This window comes from Tyto alba, unplaced genomic scaffold (assembly GCF_018691265.1).
Source record: "Tyto alba isolate M040663 unplaced genomic scaffold, T.alba_DEE_v4.0 Super-Scaffold_1, whole genome shotgun sequence".
Lineage (NCBI taxonomy): Eukaryota > Metazoa > Chordata > Aves > Strigiformes > Tytonidae > Tyto > Tyto alba.
This window is the reverse complement of record NW_024881261.1, coordinates 18,992,608-19,014,732: the sequence shown is the minus strand read 5'-3', so window position 1 is coordinate 19,014,732 and position 22,125 is coordinate 18,992,608. Positions and strand designations below refer to the sequence as shown.

General features: G+C 35.2%; 1 protein-coding gene across 1 annotated transcript in view; it reads right to left on the bottom strand.

Moving 5' to 3' along the window:
* PLCE1 (phospholipase C epsilon 1) overlaps window positions 1–22,125 on the bottom strand; it is a 134,772-nt gene that overhangs the window by 50,105 nt on the left and 62,542 nt on the right. The window contains exon 3 of the mRNA XM_042808477.1: window positions 10,994–11,310. Within this exon, the coding sequence (XP_042664411.1) occupies window positions 10,994–11,310 (317 nt within the window). The remainder of the gene's footprint in view (window positions 1–10,993; window positions 11,311–22,125) is intronic.

The window sequence follows — 22,125 nt, the reverse complement described above, 5'->3', positions numbered from 1 at the left end:
CACAAAAGAAAAGCAGAGAACAATTCTGTGTATGTATTTATTTCTTGGTGGCTATGGAATTCACCTGGAAGTGGAATTCAAAACCCTGTTTTCCCACTTTGGCAATCAAGTAGCACAGACAGTATTTTGAAGGGTCACGGTTTCTCTGTCACTAAAACCAGGTGTGATCTCTACCTTCAAAAGGGGTTTTCTAGTAGAGGGAAGAGAACAAAGGGAAGCTTCATCCTGACAGGCTCGGGACACTTCAAACCAGCTGGATACAGATGGCACCTCCTCTCCCAGCAGTTCATTCTTGGTTGGGTTGCAGAGCTGCCTCCCCAGCTGCATCACACGCAAGGAGCACCTAACCCGAGGATGAAGTACCATCAGGAAGCCAGCTTCCTAGCTCTCAGGCTGCCACTACAGCAGCATGAGGGCTTTGCAGCTCAGGTGATGTCTGAACTAGCCAGCTCTAGGACCACAGACCGCACGCCCCAGCCAAAAGCACACAGTAGCAGCCTTGCCAAGAAGATCAAAATACATTGCGAGTATTTCTCAGAACGAGCAGTAACACTTTTTGGACCAAGTTTTTGTGTTAGATATCACTTAAACATCTGATCACAATCTATATATCAACATATTAATCACTATTTCCTTAGTTTAATTTTTTCACACTTGATTTACATAGTTCTGTTTATGTAACTCATTTTAAACTCCCTTCAGAACAAAAATCATCACAGCAAACCTATAATTAGATTTCCGCTGCATTGCTGATGAGTCTGAAAAGTATGAGAAAATGTATCCTGGCTTCATTACTATAATCCACATGATTTCAAGACACAAGAAAAGTCATAAATTAAAACACAATCCACTTAAACAAGTAGAGAATAACATCCATCTTTTCATTCAGATGGATAAAAATTAGTGTCCTTCTGGATTACTACATACTATTATTAAGTAGTAAACAAGCAAAATCAAATCAAACAGATACTTAGTTAAGGTTTAAATATTTTCTGGTGCCCTAATACAGAGAAACACTGACAACATTGTGCCAAATTATTTTCAGATATGTTGTAAAATAGCCTCATTTGGAAATTTTCAGAAGTATAAGAGCCTCCTTCAAATCTGAATCTGAGCACACAGGATCTACTTCAAAGGTCCAGGCTATACAAAGTGTAGGTGAGCAATGATCTCAAGCACGGTAGTACAAAAAGATCTAGATCTAGATACAGTTTTAGGTTTTTTGAAATTATGTTTTTATATCACCTCTTACTATTTTAACTTCACTAAAATCTATTTTTTTCAAAAAACTTGGGTTTTTTAAAGGTTTTTAGTCTTATCTTACTTTGATCAAAGTTTTCAAATAAACTCAAGTTAGATATCGCTAATACATTTGGGAAAAGCATATTACAACTCAGCGTTAATCTTCAAACAGACTGTGAATATTTTTAAGTCAGTGACTGAATCTCGTTCAGCATTTAAACTTATTTAACTTGGAATTTTTCACAACTGTAGCAATGACAGACCTTTATTTAGGATAGAGAATCCTTTCTTTTTCAGGACATCACATTCCCAGAAGGCTTCAGAGATTTCTGTTCTGATTTTCAGATTTCCCTTTACTTTTTTTTTATTTAAAAAAAAAAAAAAAGGCCATGAGACAGAAAAGTTCCTATAACTCAACTGTCAGAATTAGTAGGAGGAATACATTTTTGAAACTTATAGCATTTTACTAACAAAAATTAGACAAACCACCCTAAACTTTTAAACATGGGAAATTTGTATCAATAGTTCAAAAAATAATGAGCCTGTGTTTTTGATTACCTAATCACTGACCTACTGCTGATTTAAAGTCAGGTCTATATGCAGGCAAAAAATCTCCCAACTTGTCAGGGGCAGGATATACCCTGTTACTGATGCTCAGCTGCTTTTACTAATAAAATATGCAGGATGTGAAACAGACACCCATGATGGAACTTGATCTTCAAGGTATGGCACATGACCTCAAAGTCCTTACAAGTATAAACTACAGGACTAGTTACCATTTACTCTACAGGAATCCTGCTCCATGTAGTACACAGGATGGAACAGCGCTTAATGCATGTTGAATTAACTGCATCCCTAAATTTGCCATAGATTTACTTTACTCTTTTTCTTCTTTTAGTTTCCTAATACTCAAGATTGTAATTAATACATATATATAATTATTTACTATTCCTTACATGTAGTCTGTGGGGTTTTTTTAATGGTAATTAATTTATTGTTTATCTTTTATCAGAATGTAAATGCAGGGGTGGTACTGAGCGAGGAAACTATTGAGAATCTCCATCTGCAAAGCCCAGTGTTCTATCATTTGCACTGCTTTACACTCATTTCCCTAGCTCTTAAGTTTATAAAGCTTTTACAGCAATTCTCAAGCTACACACTTCAATGGGTGATGCTACATGGAAGAAATTATGTCTTCTATTTTTATATTACATTTTTTAGGAACTTCATAATACTTGAGGGATGCAGCTTTCAGAGGTGAAATTTGCAAAGCCATCTACCTGAAGTTTAACACCATTGCTAGCAAGTAAAATAAAATCTTTTAGCATACTACAAAGTAAGATTACAGTACATACCTTCCCTAACGCCCAACATACAAAAATTAGTCATCTTTAAATAATACTTTTGTATTTCTATAATAAATTGTAGCTGATTTAACTACTGCCTATACTGAAGCGAGAAAGCGTAAGTATGTGTAAACTATGTGTATGAGAAGTCCCTGAATACAAAACAAGAAGTTGATTTTCCATATATCTAGATATAACCAAGACATTTTGGTTTGAATGATTTTGGTTGATACAATGAAAAAATTTAAGCAAAATCTCAATAACAAGAATAATCCATGTAAAACAATAATCCTTGTTAGATATCACATAGTATTCATGGCAAGAAAGAAAAATATACATTATCTTGTTTAAAAGCAGAATTCTTAGTATATCAGTGTACTCTGATTTCTCCCTCTTTTAAAAAAACCTAAATCCATCTTTCACAACATTACAAAGTCTTTCCACAAAGCAGAAGTGTTGTTGGGGAATATTATTCTTATCAAACTATAAGGAGCAAATTCATATTTACGATGTTTACTGCACTAGCAGTATGCAGCATTAGCACTAATAGCTTGTATCATGAGTTCCTTTGCATTGCTAACTGTGCACATACCCAGCAGTGCATATGGATGAATATAAGGATCACAGTATATAATACAGAATTGGTTTATTTTACATTGGTTTCATTAACGTTCCCGTATTAAAATTTTGGGGCTTTTGTTATAATATGCAACATAATTTTCTGATGCATTTTTAATATCTGAGTATTTTAAATTGCATATCTTATGAACGGATGGTTCATTTTACATGCTTGAGTGAAATTATATAACCTTACAAAGAACATTTACCATTTTAAATCTGATTAAACACTATTCCAAACAAGGACTGGAAACAGTTTCATATTTGTACAAACATAATCTTTTTAAAAGTATTATGCAAACCCATTTAGGCATTGCAAAAAAATGCTCAACTAAGAGACAGATTGAAATATTTATTTACATTCCAATATTTCAGTAAAATGATATGTCTCTGGTTTGCTGGTGAAGGGTTTAAATTTGTGTTTTGAATGAACAATGAAGAAAACTTACAAGTTTACACCATTAAGAATAAAATTATCATCAGCTAGTGTCCTAAATAGCCGTATTTTTAATTAACTTTACTGAATATAAGAATGACTTAGTGAATGATGAAACCAGCCCAGTAGCAGTGCTATACTGTAGCAGTTCAAACATTTTTACCTTCTTAGATTCTTTTCTGGCAAATCAATTTTTCCAAAAAAATCACCTTATGTATTGCCCATCTTATTTTGCATTTTCAGTTCCATAGTGGGACTACATTCAGACAGCTGTCTAAATGATCTTTTAATCTGGTGCTACTTTCAATCTAACACATCGCAATTGCTTTGTACGCATATCTCAGCATGGAAAATTAAATGCTTCATTTTGTTTTAAGATTTTATTGCTTTTCTTTGACTTGAAGCTGTGGCCAGAAAGATCAAGTTACAAGAGACTCTCTTAATGTTTATGTCAAGCAATGCTTGAAATTATTTTAAATGTTTACATAAAGATAATTGTTTACAACTTGTACACTGAACTTGTGTTTCTGTGGTTGCTTTGCTGGTGAGAGGCAGAAGAGTGACTGGGAGTAAAAACCACAAATGTGCAAGAGCCCAGGAGGGCAAAGATGCAGAAAAAGAAAGAGGTGGCCAGGAAGACTGTGACATACCATAAATATATGATATAAAGACCACATGGCACTCGAGGTGAAGAAGCAGGGCAAATTCATAATACCAGACAGAAATCAGAGAAAATAACTAAATGAAGAAGAGAAAGGCACAGTAGGCAACAAGGAGAGATTGAAAAAAAGTACATTGTTACAGTTCTCAGAGTCCTAAACACATTCAGGTACCATTTTCCTAATCTCTTTCCAGCTACCAGGGCTCTGGTAACTGCAGAATCTCCTTAATAGTTTCCTCCCAGAGTTTTTATACATCCATGAAAACTAAACCTCTGGTAGTCAGTGCTCTATCAGAACAGAAAAATATATTACTACTAGTATCTGAACAGTCTTAGAGAATCCAAAGTCAATAGTTTTGCAAAGCTAGATGTTACTATATTTCACTCTCCTTCTCCCACACTAGCCACTAATTCAGAATCAGTTTTTAATTACATTTAGTAACAGGAAAGAATGTCTGTGTTTAGCTTGATCCACTGCTTTGCTCTGACAAGACTCTATGATCAATTTGATAATAACAGAAGCCAATGAAATATCAGCTGGGTCTCAGCTGATGAGTATACGTTGTGCCCAAGTCTCCACTATTGCATAACTACAGTTTTAATCAAACTTTCAAAGACTATGGGCTTTATTTATAGTTGGTGATACTCAATGCATGTAGCCCAAAATCATCATGATAAATAAAAACTGAATAGCAAAATACCTTCTAATCATCTATGTACATGTGGCACAGGCTACAACAGAGCTTTAAATTCTTCCAGCATAGTTAAAAAAAAAAAAAACAAACAAACCTAAAAAGTGAAAACATTTAAGAATACTTGAAATATCTACAGGCGGATTTGCTTCTTCCACTCCTGTAAATCTGAATTAATTACTGAATCAAAGTTACATGCTATAAACTGGCATATGTAACAGACCCACAGTATTTTCTCAAATACATCCAGCTTAGCAATATATTTATCCTTCTTTATATAGGGATACTATGCATCCTTAAAATGTACAAAAAGATACTTCTCTACCTGAAAAAGACTTAAAGAGATGTTAATTCCTGCACTGCAATATTTCCAAGTTTGGAGCTATACACCTTCTAAAAACACAGGAAAAGTCCATCATTTTAAAAAAGGCTTTCCTTACTGTCTTCTGGCAATAAAACCAGAATTGGAGCAAACTTAGAATATTCTACCAAACTTACTTCATAAAAATCTTACTTAGTCACCTGCTGTTGAAAATTTGAACCAAATGCATCCAGAATATCTGAAACGATGTTTTCTTCAAAACGTTTATAAAGTGACAGAACTACTGATACTAACAGGTAAGGAAACAAACAACCCACAGGAACAACAGGTATAACAGAATTTCAGGTCAAATAGGTTAAAGGGACAGAAATGTCATTCCCTTTCTCTGAGATCATTTGAAACCTCAGGCTGTTGCAAGGAGAAAGGGAGAGAAAAAACAACAGGATCCATTAATTCTAGTGCCCAATTTTCCTACAATACATTAATTAAAAAACAAAATTACTTCCCATGTTTTCAGTTTCCCCTTTAAATGTCTTCTGAAATATTACAAAGAAGTTTTGCTAAATTTTCTATACAGTACAGAGACAAGAGGTCAAAACACACAAACTTTATGACAGCTAAGATTACAAATTACCATCCTAGAAAATGAGGATGCTTACTGCATCAATGAAAATTCAGGAATATATCTGGGGCCTAAAGGCACAGCAATTAAACTTTTTCTTTTTAGTAATTTAACCTCTCCTTGGACTTTGTATATTTTTTACGTCTGATCTAAACTTCAATATTAAGGAACAACTGAAAAAAAGCTGCATTTTACTCATAGGAGTGTAAAAGAACATTTCTGATAAATTAAGTTCCAATTTCAGCCACATTTACATGTCTAAGATAGTACAAGCACTGCCTAGAAGAGCTGAAGATGTAAGTGAACACAATATAATTTTCTCTCTTCTTTTCAAATCTAACACAACTTCTGGTTTGTTTTTCAGTGTTTGATACTACACTATTGATTGGATCTGTTTTTAACATGGGAATTACCACCTTGCTAATTGCAGAACACCAGGATGCATTCCTTCTTAAGCAGTAAAACCTATTCATTTATTTTCATTAATTCTGCAATATGTGTATTTCAAATCCATTAAGAGCATTGTATCATTTCTCTCAGTTCTGTTCTCCTCATCAAATGCCTGATAATTACTACACAATAATCCATATTCTTTCTGCAGCATGGTACATAATCATAGTGATTTGGCAATACCTTTCATCTGCATCTCTCATCCTTCTATGGTTATCCACCATTTTTAACTTTTCCTTTTTTAAGTCTACTGCATCTACTCCATGTGTTGAAAATTTATCTATTTCTTCGATTATTTTTAAATTTAACTTTATTTTTATGAACTATTTCCTAAACAGTACTGACCAGGCTTTCTATAGCACCATTACAGAAGTTACTTAACTTCAGTGGCAATCTCCACCATGACTATCACCTTTCTATAGTACCTCTAGGGAAGTGAAACCTGAAAAAAACATGTCTATATATGTAAACATTACAAATCTTTAGTGACTGGTACATATATTATATAAACTTCTATGTGTCTGAAAATTCCAGAGACATTAAATTCTGCAGACAAACTGCAGCAATAGCAGATTATAAGATTCTTATTTTCCTGTGAATATTTTGTTTCCCTGTGAATTTCTGTACAGACTTGAGAGCTGGAATGGCCCAAAATTTTAAAAATACAAATGAAATACAATCTGAGAATGTATTCCATCCCATTTTGTGGGATTCAAGCTGACCATTCATGACTGACTTTTCTCACAACATATTCTTTAAATAGGTCATTGCGTGATCAAGCTTCTTGCCATGGCTGCCACCTTGACTAACACAGTAGATAGTAAACTGATACTTGGAAACCGATGACACAATAAGATGTGGGGAAATACATAATGCCTGAATCCCCTCTAGTAACTGTATGTCAGGTCTAAGCTCTAATTGTGGTCTCTTAAACAACAGCAGTTTCTGTTTCCCAGTCTCAGCAGCACAGAATTTGCCAGTTGCATGTTTGTCCTACTATTCATGGAGTACTTGACAGTAGCTTTAATCTGTGCTATCCGTCTTTCATGTCTCTACATTACTTACACTACTACATTTTTTTCCCTATCATTCTTGACAATCAAAAGAAAAAAATTATACTTTAAGAGGATCTATATTGCTATAGTTTCCATCTTCTGTGAATATTAATAAAGGTATTCTATTTCTCCAATATTTGTTGTTTATATTTTTTAAGATTTTCATATATCAGAAACAAAAGCCACGCAGCTATTACTTTCATCCAGTATCCGTGACAAATACATCAATATATCAAATATATCTCTAGCTGCAGTAGAGTTCCATGCTGTACCCCTGAATTTAAGGTCAAAGCACTCACTAAAGCCAAGCAAAACAGTGCAAGATGAGCAGTAATCACCGCTCTCAGAGGCAAACAAATTGTACCTCTTCCATAATATAGAGGACTCGGTCCACTGACACCCCGAACACACACTGACATTATGACTACTATTTTCAGATTGTTGCAGGTTAAAAACAAATCATGTGGCTCTTCAGGCAAGGTGCAAGCAGGCTGTGGAAACCTTGCCACAAAGACAAGCTCGAAGAACTAAGGAAATCTCCTAATCATTTCAGTTGGTTACTTTAGCTTTAAAGCAGGAATAGAGCTCCTATTTAAATAAATAAATAAATAAATAAATAAAATCAAATAAATGAAGCAAAGTCCACAAATTACATCTATACCACCTACCGCTACTTATCTTTTGCACTGTCACTCGGTAACACTAAGATACTGGTTAATGTCTGGCTGGCCAAAAGCCTATTCAACCCTTGTCAAGTAAAAGGCTAACACATCACACTTCAACACAAAGTCCTTCTGGCCTGAGGCACAACCACAACTTTTCTCCTTGGGTGTTAAGCCATTTGTGTTGCAGATTTCTCACTAAATGCTTCTTAACTTCGTTTCTGAGGGGTTTTTAAACTTTTTTTCACTTTTCAGATCCTCTCATTAGGCTTACAACACTGTGATATCAGAACAGGAGTATCTGACAAAAATGTATTTCCATTATCATACTAAGAGATCCAATAGTTTTCAGAAATCTTGCAAGACACTCAAAAAGTTAAAACAAGCTATGGATATAATGAGACACTGAAGTTGGCAAAAGCTCCAGCTACTGTCATCCTGCCTTTCAGGAGTAAAAAAAAAAATAGGAACTGTTCCTCATGGATCATCAGTATTAATGTGATCACTGAATCACTTCCAGTAATTTAAGTCAAAACACCTTAACCAGGTAATACAGCAAAAGAAAATGCACATTACAGGCTTCATCCAGTGTTAGACAGTATGCCCACTATCACACGTTTCTACAAATGAGAACTGAATAGGAAAAACTGCAGTTATTTACTACACATTCAGCCATGTTCATTCTCTTCAAGTACCAATTTTACCTACTGCAGAGGGCAACTGATTTCTGATTCAGTCCTTCAATTCTTCAGCAATTACTGACTGTCATTTTAAACAAGTATTATAAAGTGTTCCTCATTAATATGTAATAAGTGTCAGAAAAATCACTAAAAAGCATATTGCTTGATGAAAATCCTCCATGTCCTATAATTGCTCATTTAACAGAACAATAGCATAAAATTATTTTTTCCCATTATGTATCAGAAGCCTGTCATCCTAAAAGTCATTCTGGCTCCCACATTATAAATACACTTCAGTACTTCTATAGGCAGTGCCAAAAAAAATCAGCAAGTGCTCACTGACTTCTGCCAACAAAAGCATGACTCTTTGCACAAGAATTTTCTTGCCATTTATAAACAAAGACATTTTGAAAGTTCACGCTTGTGATTGGCTATGTCAACTGATATACACCACCATATGATAAAGCAGATAACAAAAAAGTGATTTATTACAAGCAGTGAATATTGTACAATAACTCTATTTAAACATATAACATCTATGCTTTTAAAAAATTATTCCAGATTATACATAAAATAATCCATTGCTTTAAATATTATATAATCTATATACCAGATATTCAGGAATTACATTAAAAATCATCCTCTAGCATTATCAAACAAGTAATGCTAGACTACAGAAACTGCAAAGTCACTAACCTCTAACAAAAAAAGATAATGTTGACAATTTTACCAAAAAGCAACTTTAATGCTAAAAGTCTCATTGATATGGGATAGTCTCAGTCACTTCTGACAAGAGATCTTCACCACCTACTTGCTCTTCAGTCCTGTGACTGTTCAGTGTCAGAACACGACAGTCAATCTGATTTGTACAGTTAACTGCAAAACATCCTAACAAACTGCTCTGACATTGCGCATCTCCAGGTCATACCAGAGCTTGACCACTTCACCTTTTTCCCACTGCCCTCACTATAGTGATCACCATAAGAGAATCATCATAGGAAGGAGGACCCTAGCTGAGTCAGCAGCTAGATTCCTCTCCAGCTATGCACCAGACACAGTGTTTTCCCAAATACAGTAACTAGAGCTAATTTAAACAATTTTTAGGCTCTGTCTAAAGACTTAATATTGTAGTTGCAACTTTTATTTGTATTCCCATAATATAATTAGGTGAGCAAGGCTAACATATTTACGCTATTTTAGTTCCTAAATATCAACAACATGGAAGCAACAGGAACACTTCAAAACATCCTAGATATTCAGTCACAGATTCCTATTTGCCCAAGAAACAGAAAGTTCACTACATAGTCTACTCTACTTAATTTTGTCTTTTTGATACCTGCACAATTTTTATCTCTTATTATACGATAAGAATGCAGCAGATAACAAACTAAAAGAGCATATGTCAAGACTATCTTCATTTTGTTCCACTTCTGCGAATGAAACTGCTGACATTGCCTATGGTTCACCCAAAAAAAGGAAGAAAGAAACTGTTCCATTTTTCTGCAGCTAAAACTTGACGGTTTATGTAGGGGTTTTTTTTAATTTGTTTTGGGTTGGGTTTTTGAGCTGGATTTTTTTTACAGTTCTCTCAATACTTGATCAATTTCCGATTAAACTCAGAGGATAACTTTCCTAAAAGTAAAATTTTTAGTAAAGAACTCACAATTTGGCTTATGGATATGTGTCATGCCAAATGATACTTCTTCGTCTAACAATATTTAAGACATACACAGTGATTAAATAAATAAATAAATAGTGCAGATTAGTATAGTTATACAGAATACAGAAACTTCTAGTTTATAATACTTCTGTGCTGACCTAAGATCATGCTTAGTCTACAAAAATCCAAAACAAATAAATAAAACTCCAGCCCCTGAACAAAATAATAAACTGACTGAAAGTATACCCCATACTGTCAGTATAAACACAAAGAAATACAAGTCTGTCATTTTTTTCTTCCTGTTTACTGTAAAACATGCAAGAAAAACTTAGGCTGCAGTTTTCCAAACTCACCGAACAAATCAGTCACATAACTCCCATTAAATTCAGTGGAACTTATTTAGTTAAACAAATCCCTTTGTCATCTTAACTTTTGTTTGAAAAATCTGTCATTACAGCTAATTTCAGCTCTGAGAGATAAAGGAAATAACTAACCCACGAATCAGGTAATAACCCTTATGAAAAGTAATTTAAAAGTTTTGTCTTACCTCATTAAACCTTGTCACAAGATCTTCTACAGCGTTATGTTCACCATTGGGGGAAGAAAGAATAGTAGCAGATATGGAAGCTTTAATAGATGGCAGTTTGTTTTGACATTCAGCATTACCCAAATCCCTGGTTAAAAAGCAGAGGTAGTCAATGGGTAAGACTTTCCGGTAGAGCTCCTGCTCCTGCTCAGTCAGAATGCTGGCAACCTCCTCTGGAAACTGAATGAGGTGCTGCAGTTCGATCAGCTCTTTGCTGATACCAGCCACGTTGGAGGGAAGGACGCTGGAGCCAGCCATAGATGTACACGCTTGACGTTCTAAAACAAAACAAATAAAAATTTACTAGGTTTCATCTTTAACTCTTAGAGTGGGCTATGCAAAAGCAGGACAACTTGTTCTTTTTGTTCTCTGAAACTGTTCATTAATTTATTCAGCAGTACACTATATCTTAACTACTTTATATTTAAACAACCTAATACATTCTTTTGGTTGGGGTCCTTCTGCATGTCTCTCTAGATAGCTGGTAACTGGGGCTTCTGAGATTGTTAAGCTACCTGCCAAAAAATGCTTGCTTCCTCACTTACACAAATGCCTGCTTCAGTCACCTGCTGTCTTGTCAAAATGTCAAATAAAAGGATCATCTGAGCAGGGTGTGACTCTGCTTTGTCTCCATTTTATGAGCCTGCAGCACAAAGGGGTTTGAGGCCTTGACTGGGACATTAGGACTCTACTGCCACAAAAAATAATGTATAATGATCACATAAAACCAATGTGGGTCAGCATTTTTCTTCCTATTCCTCTTGCTATAAGATACAATTTATCTGAGCTCACTGCACTGTAAAACTACATGTCCAAAGTTACAAAACATTTTCCATTCCTCTGGGGAAATGCATATATTTGGGAGTATGCAAGTTTTATCCATTATTACAAAACATTTGTGGTAGTTTTATAATATCCTAGCAGTGATGTCGCTTGAAAAATAAAACTTTTCCTAAGAAGGAAGAAGCCAAGCTTTGTAAGACCATGTGGGAAGCCTGAAACATCAACACTATGATTCCAAAAGAGTGAGCATGAATCTTCTGACTAGATAAGTTTAGAATGGGTTCTCTGAACAATAATTTTTCAAGAATTACTTAAATGTATAAACAGTCATACTATAATATTCTGTACTCTTCTTCCTTCCCCGGAAAAGGACTTTACATTTTTGCACTGCTCCACAAAATATCTTTAGAAATTTTTTTGTACACATAATGATGGTATGCGCCAGATCTATCTTTTACTTCGATTTTTTTTTTATAACAATAAACTCTCGTTTCATACAGGGAGTAAATATCCTTTTTGTTCTCTAAAAAAATCCCCAAATTCATGACTGATTACAATTCATTCTTTTCTAATAAACATAAAATATGCTACATTAGGTTTCCCTTGTTACATTCATTTTATACAAACTCTATTGTCAATCAGTGTGAAGTTAAAAAGACAGAAAATTTCCTTTTCTTAATAAACTCTACTTAAAGTCAAAAGATAAATTATAGCAGCACTAAATATTGCCTTTGGGCTAACAGAACCTGTTGAGAAATTTTCAAATACGTAAAAGCCTTTTGAAGAGTCAAAGAGTAATTGTTTCTGTATATAGACTGGTAACGAAAAAAGTAATGTTTGCAACAAGCAATATCCTGGTTACATAGCAGAAAACAGGTATAACTTCAAGTATACTTAAGTAGTATTTTACAATATCTGCAGATATCAAGACATCTCTGTCATTGAAACTCCAGAAAGAAAAACTTCGGGGGGGGGGGGGCAAAACACAGTTAAGAATATCATATTGACATGTCAATCCTGCTTTGGGCAGCAGGTGAAGTGCAGTGAGCTTCTGGGTTTCCTTTCGGTCTTGTTTGCTTTGATTCTACACGATACTCCAATTCTTTTTTCTACTTCAATCTGCACAGAACAATTCTGAAAGTTTTTGTAAGAAAAAGCTCTTGAAGTTGCGCATTTACACTGCTCTTCACTTTGCAACAGAACATAAGCTTATGTGAAAATAGGAAAAAAAAAAAAAGGCAAAATGTAATGTTGATTTTATATTACAGGAATTGTATATTTGCGTAGTACTCTGCATATATGGACCAAACTGTCACTGTCACAACCAGCATTATCTTAGAAACAGGAAGACAGGGAAGGCATGATGCAAATGTCTGCTACTACTGATTTGCTCCCTAGAAGTCACAGTGCCTCACTGACCCCACACACGACAGCTCTTCTCACTCAAAGACTTACCTGGGAATACAAGGCACCCTGTCAGCCAGGAGGAGGCAGAGAAAGTACAGCTTGTACCAACCTCTCCTGTGCCTCACTGCTGAAACTGAGGGTGTACAGGTTGTGTCTACACTGCCAATTTATTTCAGATCACAAATACACTTTTGAAGCCAATCTCCCAAACATCCTCATTTACTGTGCTTTAGCTTACAGTCTTTGAGCACACAAAGTGGATCCTTTTCAGACAAAACTGCACCAGAAGAGGCACTCCCAGAAGGCAACTAAAACATCCCAACTGCTAACAAGCTGTAGCTGTCCGTGACATCTGAGCTCTGGGGAGGTCAGGAAAGTACAGTTGGACCAGACAGCTCAGATCATGGCTCGGCTGCAGGTGATCACATAACACAGGAGACAAGACAGCAAGTAGCATGGACAATGCAATGCCACAGAAATACTGGTGCTTTGCAAATTCAACATTATTTGGTAACTAGCATTATAAACACCTTATATCTATCAGTATAGTAGGAAAGGAAGGCGTAACTCTATAAGGAGTGCCCACTCAAGTAGTGACTGATGAAAGCGAGATAACATGCAAGTAAAGATGAGCTGTTCCCTGATGCACTGCTTGCTGATGATATTTAGGTGTCATTCTCAGTAATTCACCTTCTCCCTTACAATATCAACTACAAAACCTGCCCACATTTACACTTTCAACAGACGTACATTCAACATTGTCTCAGAACTCCAGCTTTGCTCAAAGACCTCAAAAGCTAGCAAAGGTTGACACTGAATTTGCAACATGCTAGAGCACTAATCATGATCCTACTGCACACTGTCTTTCCTACATATAATCACCCTTCAGGCTCCACTTATTACAACCTCACATCTAAGAACAAGGCTCAACACACTGAAGTGACCAGAGGTAAGAAGGTGGCTTCACACTACATCTTTGGACTGACAGAAACTACTAGGAATATCTCATTTTAATTTTATTTCAAATCCAGCAGAAAGCTAATGCAGGGATTTTTAAAGCCTTTAATGAAATCACCTTTACTGAAACCATCATCTTCTGTAATGAAGGCTTCACAAGACAGCTTCATTCCAACAGAAAAATGAAGCTGTCAAAAAGAAAATCTTTTCATGGAAGCTAAGCAAACATGATTCAAGTCATGGTCTGAATAAGATCAGCCACTGGTATTGCTGGATTTGGAAGAAGATAGAAAATAAATAAAACTCTTCCTGATTCAAAAACCGGAATTTCTAACTAGCATTTCTCGAGTCTCCATTAAACTGGAAGAACTAAATAAGTGCTGCGTCTTTACTGAAAGAGTCCATGGAATAAGCTGCTGCAGCAAGATTGCAACCAATACCCAAGGAGAGGCACACAGACCAAACAGAATTACAAAGGCTCCCAGCTCATGGCTGAAGTATGGATATAAATACTAAAGAAGTGGAAATATAACTTATTTCTGTTGACTGTTTCTACACCTATAAAATACTTCTTTCATCCATAATTCACATCTTTACAAGTCTTGGTTGTTGACATATTTCACCTCTCCAGATTCTGATTTTTTAATCTTTCCTCATTCCAGTCTTCTGTGTTTTATCACAGAAAATCCAGGATCCTCATTCTCAGCTTCACCACCCTTCATGATTTATACTCTGCACAAAAGTCTACTCCTTTTTCTTTCTCTGTGTTTATTTGCCTGTACTAAACTAGTCTTTTTTTCCCAGACTATTTTTTTGTCCCTTCTTTGTGTCTAAGACTTTTATCATTTTTCATGCCAGGAACTGATCTGCAGTTCTCCATTTCTGCTATAAAACTTCCTAACCAGTCTCATCTACAAGTCCTCTGACTTTGTGTTGTCAGTTTATGTTCTTCAGGAAATAGATCGTATCTCTGTGCTTCAAAGGAAGACCAGGTCCTTAGATTAACTTGCAGAATGGAACTACTTTCCGGCCAAAAATCACAGTAGATTTTGTTAGAGTTAAGGCAGGATACAATCCTCACAAAAATTAGCTGCTGCTGCAGTAAATGGTATTATTCTTTGTGCTCTACTACATCAAGTTGATGCTAAAACTAGTAGAAGAAAATGAGGACCCTGACTATTCATTTGCAAGTTGTCTGAAGCTGGAATTGATAGCTTTGCTTATCCTTCTGATAAACAACTGAAGCTGATAATCTTTTAAATAGCAAACACTGCTTTTATTAACCAAAACAAAATAACCCCTGACTAGCTTTAAAAAAAAGGACTCATGGGTTGACTTAATCACTGCTGATACACATGGGAATAAAGGTCTCATCTCTAACAAAAGAATACTCTATTTAAGAATGGGTGAAAAATACAGAATGTGTGCTTCAGGATATTACTCAGCCTAGGCTCATCCTATACTCTAAACAATGCTGCCTCAAGAATTACACACTTTAATTTATTTAAAAACTTTCTACAACGTTTAGTAAGGAGCTCTTCTGCCAACAGATTAACTTCAAATTAACTCAGTCTTCATTACTATAAAACTCAGAATTTCCATATATCTTGCATATGTATAGGCTCTATAAAAACCATAATGAAAAAATAAATTTAAAGTATGTAAAAACTGTGTGTGCGTTTTTATGTGTGTATAAAGAAATGTTTCAAGACAGTCTTGAAAAAAATGTTTTTTCTGGTGCTTTTCTCTATTGAACCATATTATGTTTGTTTGCTACATTAGCAAGAGGTTGATTCAGTATTTTTTAATATGAGAAACAGAGTTCACTTTAAAGAAAAATTCAGAGAAACTTTTAAAAATAAAACCATGAAAAATACTGCTCGTGTTAATTATCTCTCATCATTCATAAAACTTTTCCACATTTGTATGCTCTACTAAACACAGTAGTTATGTGACATGTGATATGTCCTAAAATAAAAGCAAAATTATGTGTACATTTACCATATTTCTTGTAAAGCTAAAATTAAAAGGTGTTTGTTTATTAAATTTTATTTCATCATGCAAACACATAATTTATTAATATAGAATATGATATAAATGCTGGGCTGCTGCCATCAATTTTCTCTAAGCAGAAATTCAGGATTGGGTTTGAGCAAAGTATGTGGAATTCATACTAGGACAGAAGGAAAATAAATACAGTCCCGACTGCAATCACATCAGTGTCAAAAGTGCTAATCCTGCATAAAATTACAGTTGCCAACTGATAAAATCACATCACTTTCCATGTGAATTGTGACCAAGTAAGGACAGTGGTACAGAATTACTTTCATTCTAACTCAAACACAACTCTTACATTTGATACTTGTAGGTATGTGCTATATGTATGGGAGTACACCCAAGGTAAAGCCACCGTATTTTTCAAATGAGCACAATCTCGAAAGGGTAAGCCTGCCAAAAAGATGCAAATTGACTTTCAACAGTTTGATGAATTGACAAATAAGATAACCAGATTTGTGTCTTAGTTTTATTTCTGGGTTGCTTTTCTTTCTACACTTACTTGGAGGGGAAAAAAAAAAAGGTATTCTCTCTATACATTTAAAAAAGAGCAGTTTGAAAGCAGTAAAGTGAAAATTATAATCACTAAAAAAGTGCTCATTCTCTAGAAAGCTACCGGGGGAAGATTATGACAAACTATGTGTTCGAAATCAGAAAAAAAGATTTCAATAGCAGTAAGAATAAATAATTATTCAACCTATCATAACATCTTGTAACTCAGTTGCTTTTTTGATAACAGACTTTACTTCCATTAAATTATACTACTGTGATGGAAATTACAAAAAAATCTTAGAGGATAATCTTTCTCAGCTGGTATTAATAGGTAATGCAATAAATGGATTATAATAGAAGCCTTTTTAACAAGCCATGCTACAAACATCATCTGAACTGTTTGTATGCTTTAAGAGAACATATGGATTATGTTTACAGTGAGAAAATAAAAGCAGACCATGGAAAAAAAAAACCAAAAAAGATTCACAAGTGAACAACTGTCAATATATACAATACAGAAGTGTTCTATTCAAAAAAGAGGGAAAGCGCAATAAAAAACTCCTCCAAACAGAAGACATTTACGTATGTAATATATGACAGCTTAATTGAACACCTGCTTCAGACACACAACAGCATAACTGGGATAGCACTGTTTTGCTGTCCATTGGATGTGACATATCTCAGTACCATAATAACCAAACCAACAAGCTTTTCTTAATTTCCTGTTGCTCTTCTGTATAATTAAAAACATCTCTCTCTCTTTTAATGAACATGAGTTCACCGTTATCAATTTTGACTGCAAACAAGTCACTCCAGTATCAAAGGGCCTGATATTAAACTCACTGGGAAGCTTGCCACAAAACAGTATCAAATTCAAGTTTAATTTTGCTGTAGAAACCACTGAAATTAATAGATCCCATTTCTTCTTCAAATTTACTTATGAGTCAAGTAATCAAAGAATCAGAAGACGCATATGATCCCTCTCCATATCCCTAAATCTAGCACTATGAGCTACCTCTTAAAACTGCATACAGCATGCACTGTAAATTATCAGCAAGGAAGCTCTGGAGCTACAGGGTACTTGCACTAAATAAAATTTGAGTTCAGTATGACCTGAGCATCAGTAAGCAGAAGATAATACTCTGAGCAAAGGAAGATTCTTGGATGATGACTTGAAGAAAAGAAGATTAATTTAGCCAGGGTCTGTATGGAAAATAATTTTTTATTAGACCAAATAATATTACAGATGTACTCTGGGGGCACAAGATCTTTTTCAGGTTTGGAATAGAAACAGTAAACTACACAGCTAGCTTGAGAATACCTGCTTTGAGTTTAATTTGATCATGGTAATAGTAAGACATTCAAGAAGGTGATCTTTTCTGGTGGAGCAGCAGCAAGTCATCACAATGGGCCAGGTAAAAAGAATAATAGTTTCTACAGTACAAAGGGAAAAAAGAAAAAGATAGAAATCATCTGTAGAACAGAATTTTGCTGGAAATAGATCGCTATGAAAATAAAACACACAAATATTTCCATTGAGACTGAGATTTTATTGTTGAATAGAGATATGAAACCTCTGGAGATAATTTTTTCTTAAAAGACAGCAAACATGTTGAGGTATAATTGAATTCAATTACAATTATATACCACAGAATCCTGACTCGCGAACTGACCGACATAGTGGAATTCGGCAAACAGAAAGATATGTAGTGCTTGTAACACCAACCACTCACTTCTAAAATCACTTTGTGCTTTAGCGAATGGGAAAGGGTTCAGTTCTGAAAACCAGACTCTGAACTGTGCGCTCTTTTTTATCTTTTGCAATTATAGCATCAGACAAATGAAATCCCAGGAAAAAATGGCAAGTACTGTAGAATTAAAGATACAACCTGCCTATATAATTTCTGACTTGAAACAAATTTAAGGTGACTAAAGAAATTATATACTTATCAGGACAGTTGAGTCATACAGGCATGGGAAAGAATTATTATTTTTTTTTACCACAGAAAGTTGTGGATAAACACTCTCACAGGGTAAAAACTATGCACAAACATTCATTCAGCTTTTAAAGTTGAGTTAAAGAAGATCAACATGAAGTATTTATTAGTATATTAACTTTAAATTAACAATTACATAGCAATCCTTCTATTTTTCTGAAGTTACTACCCACAAGTAAGACCTTGAAAGCCCATTTAAACTCTGTGGTTGGATTCAGAAGATCCTGGTTGTAAACTATGTATATGAGCACTGACATATTATATGGGAGGAATTTAAAGTATCACCATCATTTCACCACACCTGAGATTGCCATGCCTGCCTCCCATCATCCCAAGTGTACAGCTACGAACTCCCCTGTGTAATTACATCTACACTGCTGCTCAGATTTCTGGCAGTGTATGCCAGGGCTTTTACCACTCCACTAGCCTGAGTCATTCACGGAAATATTTTGCAGTGTACAAAAGAAGAATTTGGCTGCTTGTCTCTGAATTACCATATACTGTCAACACATTTAACCAACCATTTCCTGCTCTGTATGCAGTTTGGCTGGTACTGGCTACAGCTGATAGAAACACTCACAGACCCGTCCATAATAAATGGATCTGTTGGTTTTGCTTCTGGCTGTATGCTCACTGGAAAAAAAAAAAAAAAAGAAAATAGTAGCATTGTAACAGTAATTTTGACTCTGCAAAAATAGTAGCAGATCTTAGGACAAAATTTATCCCATTTGATGGTGATTTCTTGATTCCATTTCAGGGCAACTAGCAGAGAGCTGGGACTGCATCTTCATGCGGATACAGGATGATTAGCAATGCCTTCAGAATAGCTGTGTAAGAATCAGTATGATATTGTGGGTTAACCCCAGCCAGCAAACGTTTATTCTGCACCTGAAATAATATGCTTTGAAGGCAGTCCCCTAACAAATGACTCTGAGGCTACCACAGTAGCATATGGATACCTCAACTACAGAGGGCACCTAGTGTTACACAAGGTTTGGCTGAACATAGACATGTTCATAGATACTAAGGACAGACAAATCAGTAGTGTGTGTTGTCACAAGTATGACGAGATCCACCATCTACATGTTTAGTCAGAAAGCATCTTTATTGCTTTCAGTCTACATGTTTGGCAATGGGCCACCTGGGCCCTGCTATTTTAGGGGATCTTCACCTATTGCTGTAGTTCATGAAACTATATCCTGATTTCAGAACACCTGCCAGAAGAAGGTTTAATTATAAATTTGGTAGATAGACAGTGAGTATCCGATTGGCTGGCTGAAAACTAGATCTCAAAAGCTGTTTGATACCAACATGCCATCTGCCTTGCTGTGGCATGCTGCAGTCCACATTATGCAAGAGCAGACACAAGATTTTATTGCTTCAGAGGCAACTATCATCATGAAAGCTGGGTGAAGGAAATACGGGAAATAATGTCTGACTTGTAATCTACACCTTTATATCCCAATGTAACAGATACACGGAAAGGCTGTAAAGGGGTTAATATGACACCACCACCCTTGCTGTTGAACTCTCAGGTTTTTCCTTATTTTCCTGCAATGAAATCCTATGTGATGAATCTCCTCCTCTGCCAATCTCCTGGAGATGTTTTCAGAAATATTCTACTTTCACACGTTTCACAAATCCTTCTCCTAAAGCTTGTCACAGTGGTAGTCTACTAGAATCTTGACTTGAGCAACACAGCAGCAGGAGGATTCTCTATGCAGCATCTGTATTCAAGACCTTTTAAAATATTGGATATAAATACAGCATAGCACATGTAATGTTAAGTTCAAATGCTAAATAAATGTATATATAAATTACCAGATAAATTCTAGCACATAAGAAAGAAATGGTCAAAAGGGAAGATTTATGAGTTGGCTTTGGAAGAAAAGAGTGGTCTAGAAAGAGATCTGTACGATTCTCACTGCAAAATGAACAAGTTACTGCCTGAGTTAAAGCAGAACCCATGCTCTAACTTCACCCACAAAAATTGATACAAAGCACGCCCAAAATCAAAGCAGGAGTTTCTGTGCACTGACAAAACAAAATTAAACTAAAAAGCATACAAATTTGAGTTAACTCTGCAATAGAAAAATATCCAGTGGTTAAATAGAATGCAGGAATCTCAGATCAGGTTCCAATATTGAGTATTTTGAACAAGATGGATCAAATTAAATTTATTTTCATTTTTTTTCCATTTACATAAAGTACAAATTAAGTACTTCTTCAGTTTGAAGAATAAAACAGCTCTGTTATGAATCAATGAGAATAGGAAAAAAGTTAAGCAAAAATGTAATTTGAGAATACATATATACCTACAGAAAACAAGGATGTTAAAAATAACATGTATATAAAGTTAGGTACCCATTAAAGCAGAGGCTCGTGATCTTCATTTTTCATATTTTCTTTTTCTGTTAGGCATTTTTTAAATTTGAGAGACTGTAGTTGCAGTAATACATAGCATTCATAATGTAAATAACTGCAACAACAGACATTTTCAATGTTTCAGAGCCTCAGCCTTGAGGCACTCTTTTCTAGTCTGACGGCACTGGTCTTCCACATGAGCCACCCCAGCATTTAATTAATGATCTGCTGCAGTTTGCTCCTTGGCTGCACAGCTTTTAACAATTACCACAATCACAAATTGCATGTTTGACTTTAAGATCCTCAGAAATAAATTTCGTAACAATCTTCCTTACTTTGGTCTCACTCTAAAGGCCAGATAACATGCGACAAGAGACCCATCAAGGATAGGGGGAAAGAGGAATGTGTGTGCCTGTCTTGTCAGTCACCCAAATACTGCACAGAAGAGGAATTTCTGAATTCAAATAACTATTCCAATGAAAATTGCTTCACTGTGGAAAACAATCATTAAATATAGTCCTTTCAGGTAAAAACTATAAGAATGTTCACTATGGCTTCAGTGGCATACCGAGAGAAGAAAATACTAAAACTGCCATTGATGTTAGCACTATAAGATGAAGATGCCAACCTGAGAAATTAATTTTAAGTATAATTATGTCAATAACATGAGAATGAAGTAAGATCTCAGAGGTGTATATTCTTTATGATTAATGATTCTTGCCTCATGAATCTTCCTACATAAGACAGTCTGGTGCATGAAAGATGCTACCAGATTTTCCACATGAACCAAAGGAGGCAAATCTGCTGCATAAGGCATTTTGGTTATTATTCTTACTGATCATTAGAACAAAATTAATCCAAGTCACATCCACTAAAAACAACACTTGATAAAATGTTCCTTATTTAAGCCCTGAAGCTTAGCAGCAAAAGAATTTCAAAGGAATGTAATACACTTTAAAAATGTTTGATCAATTTAGAGCTTTCATCATTCTGGCCTGCTTTCAGCAGGTACCAATCATAACACTAGTTTGAGATTTA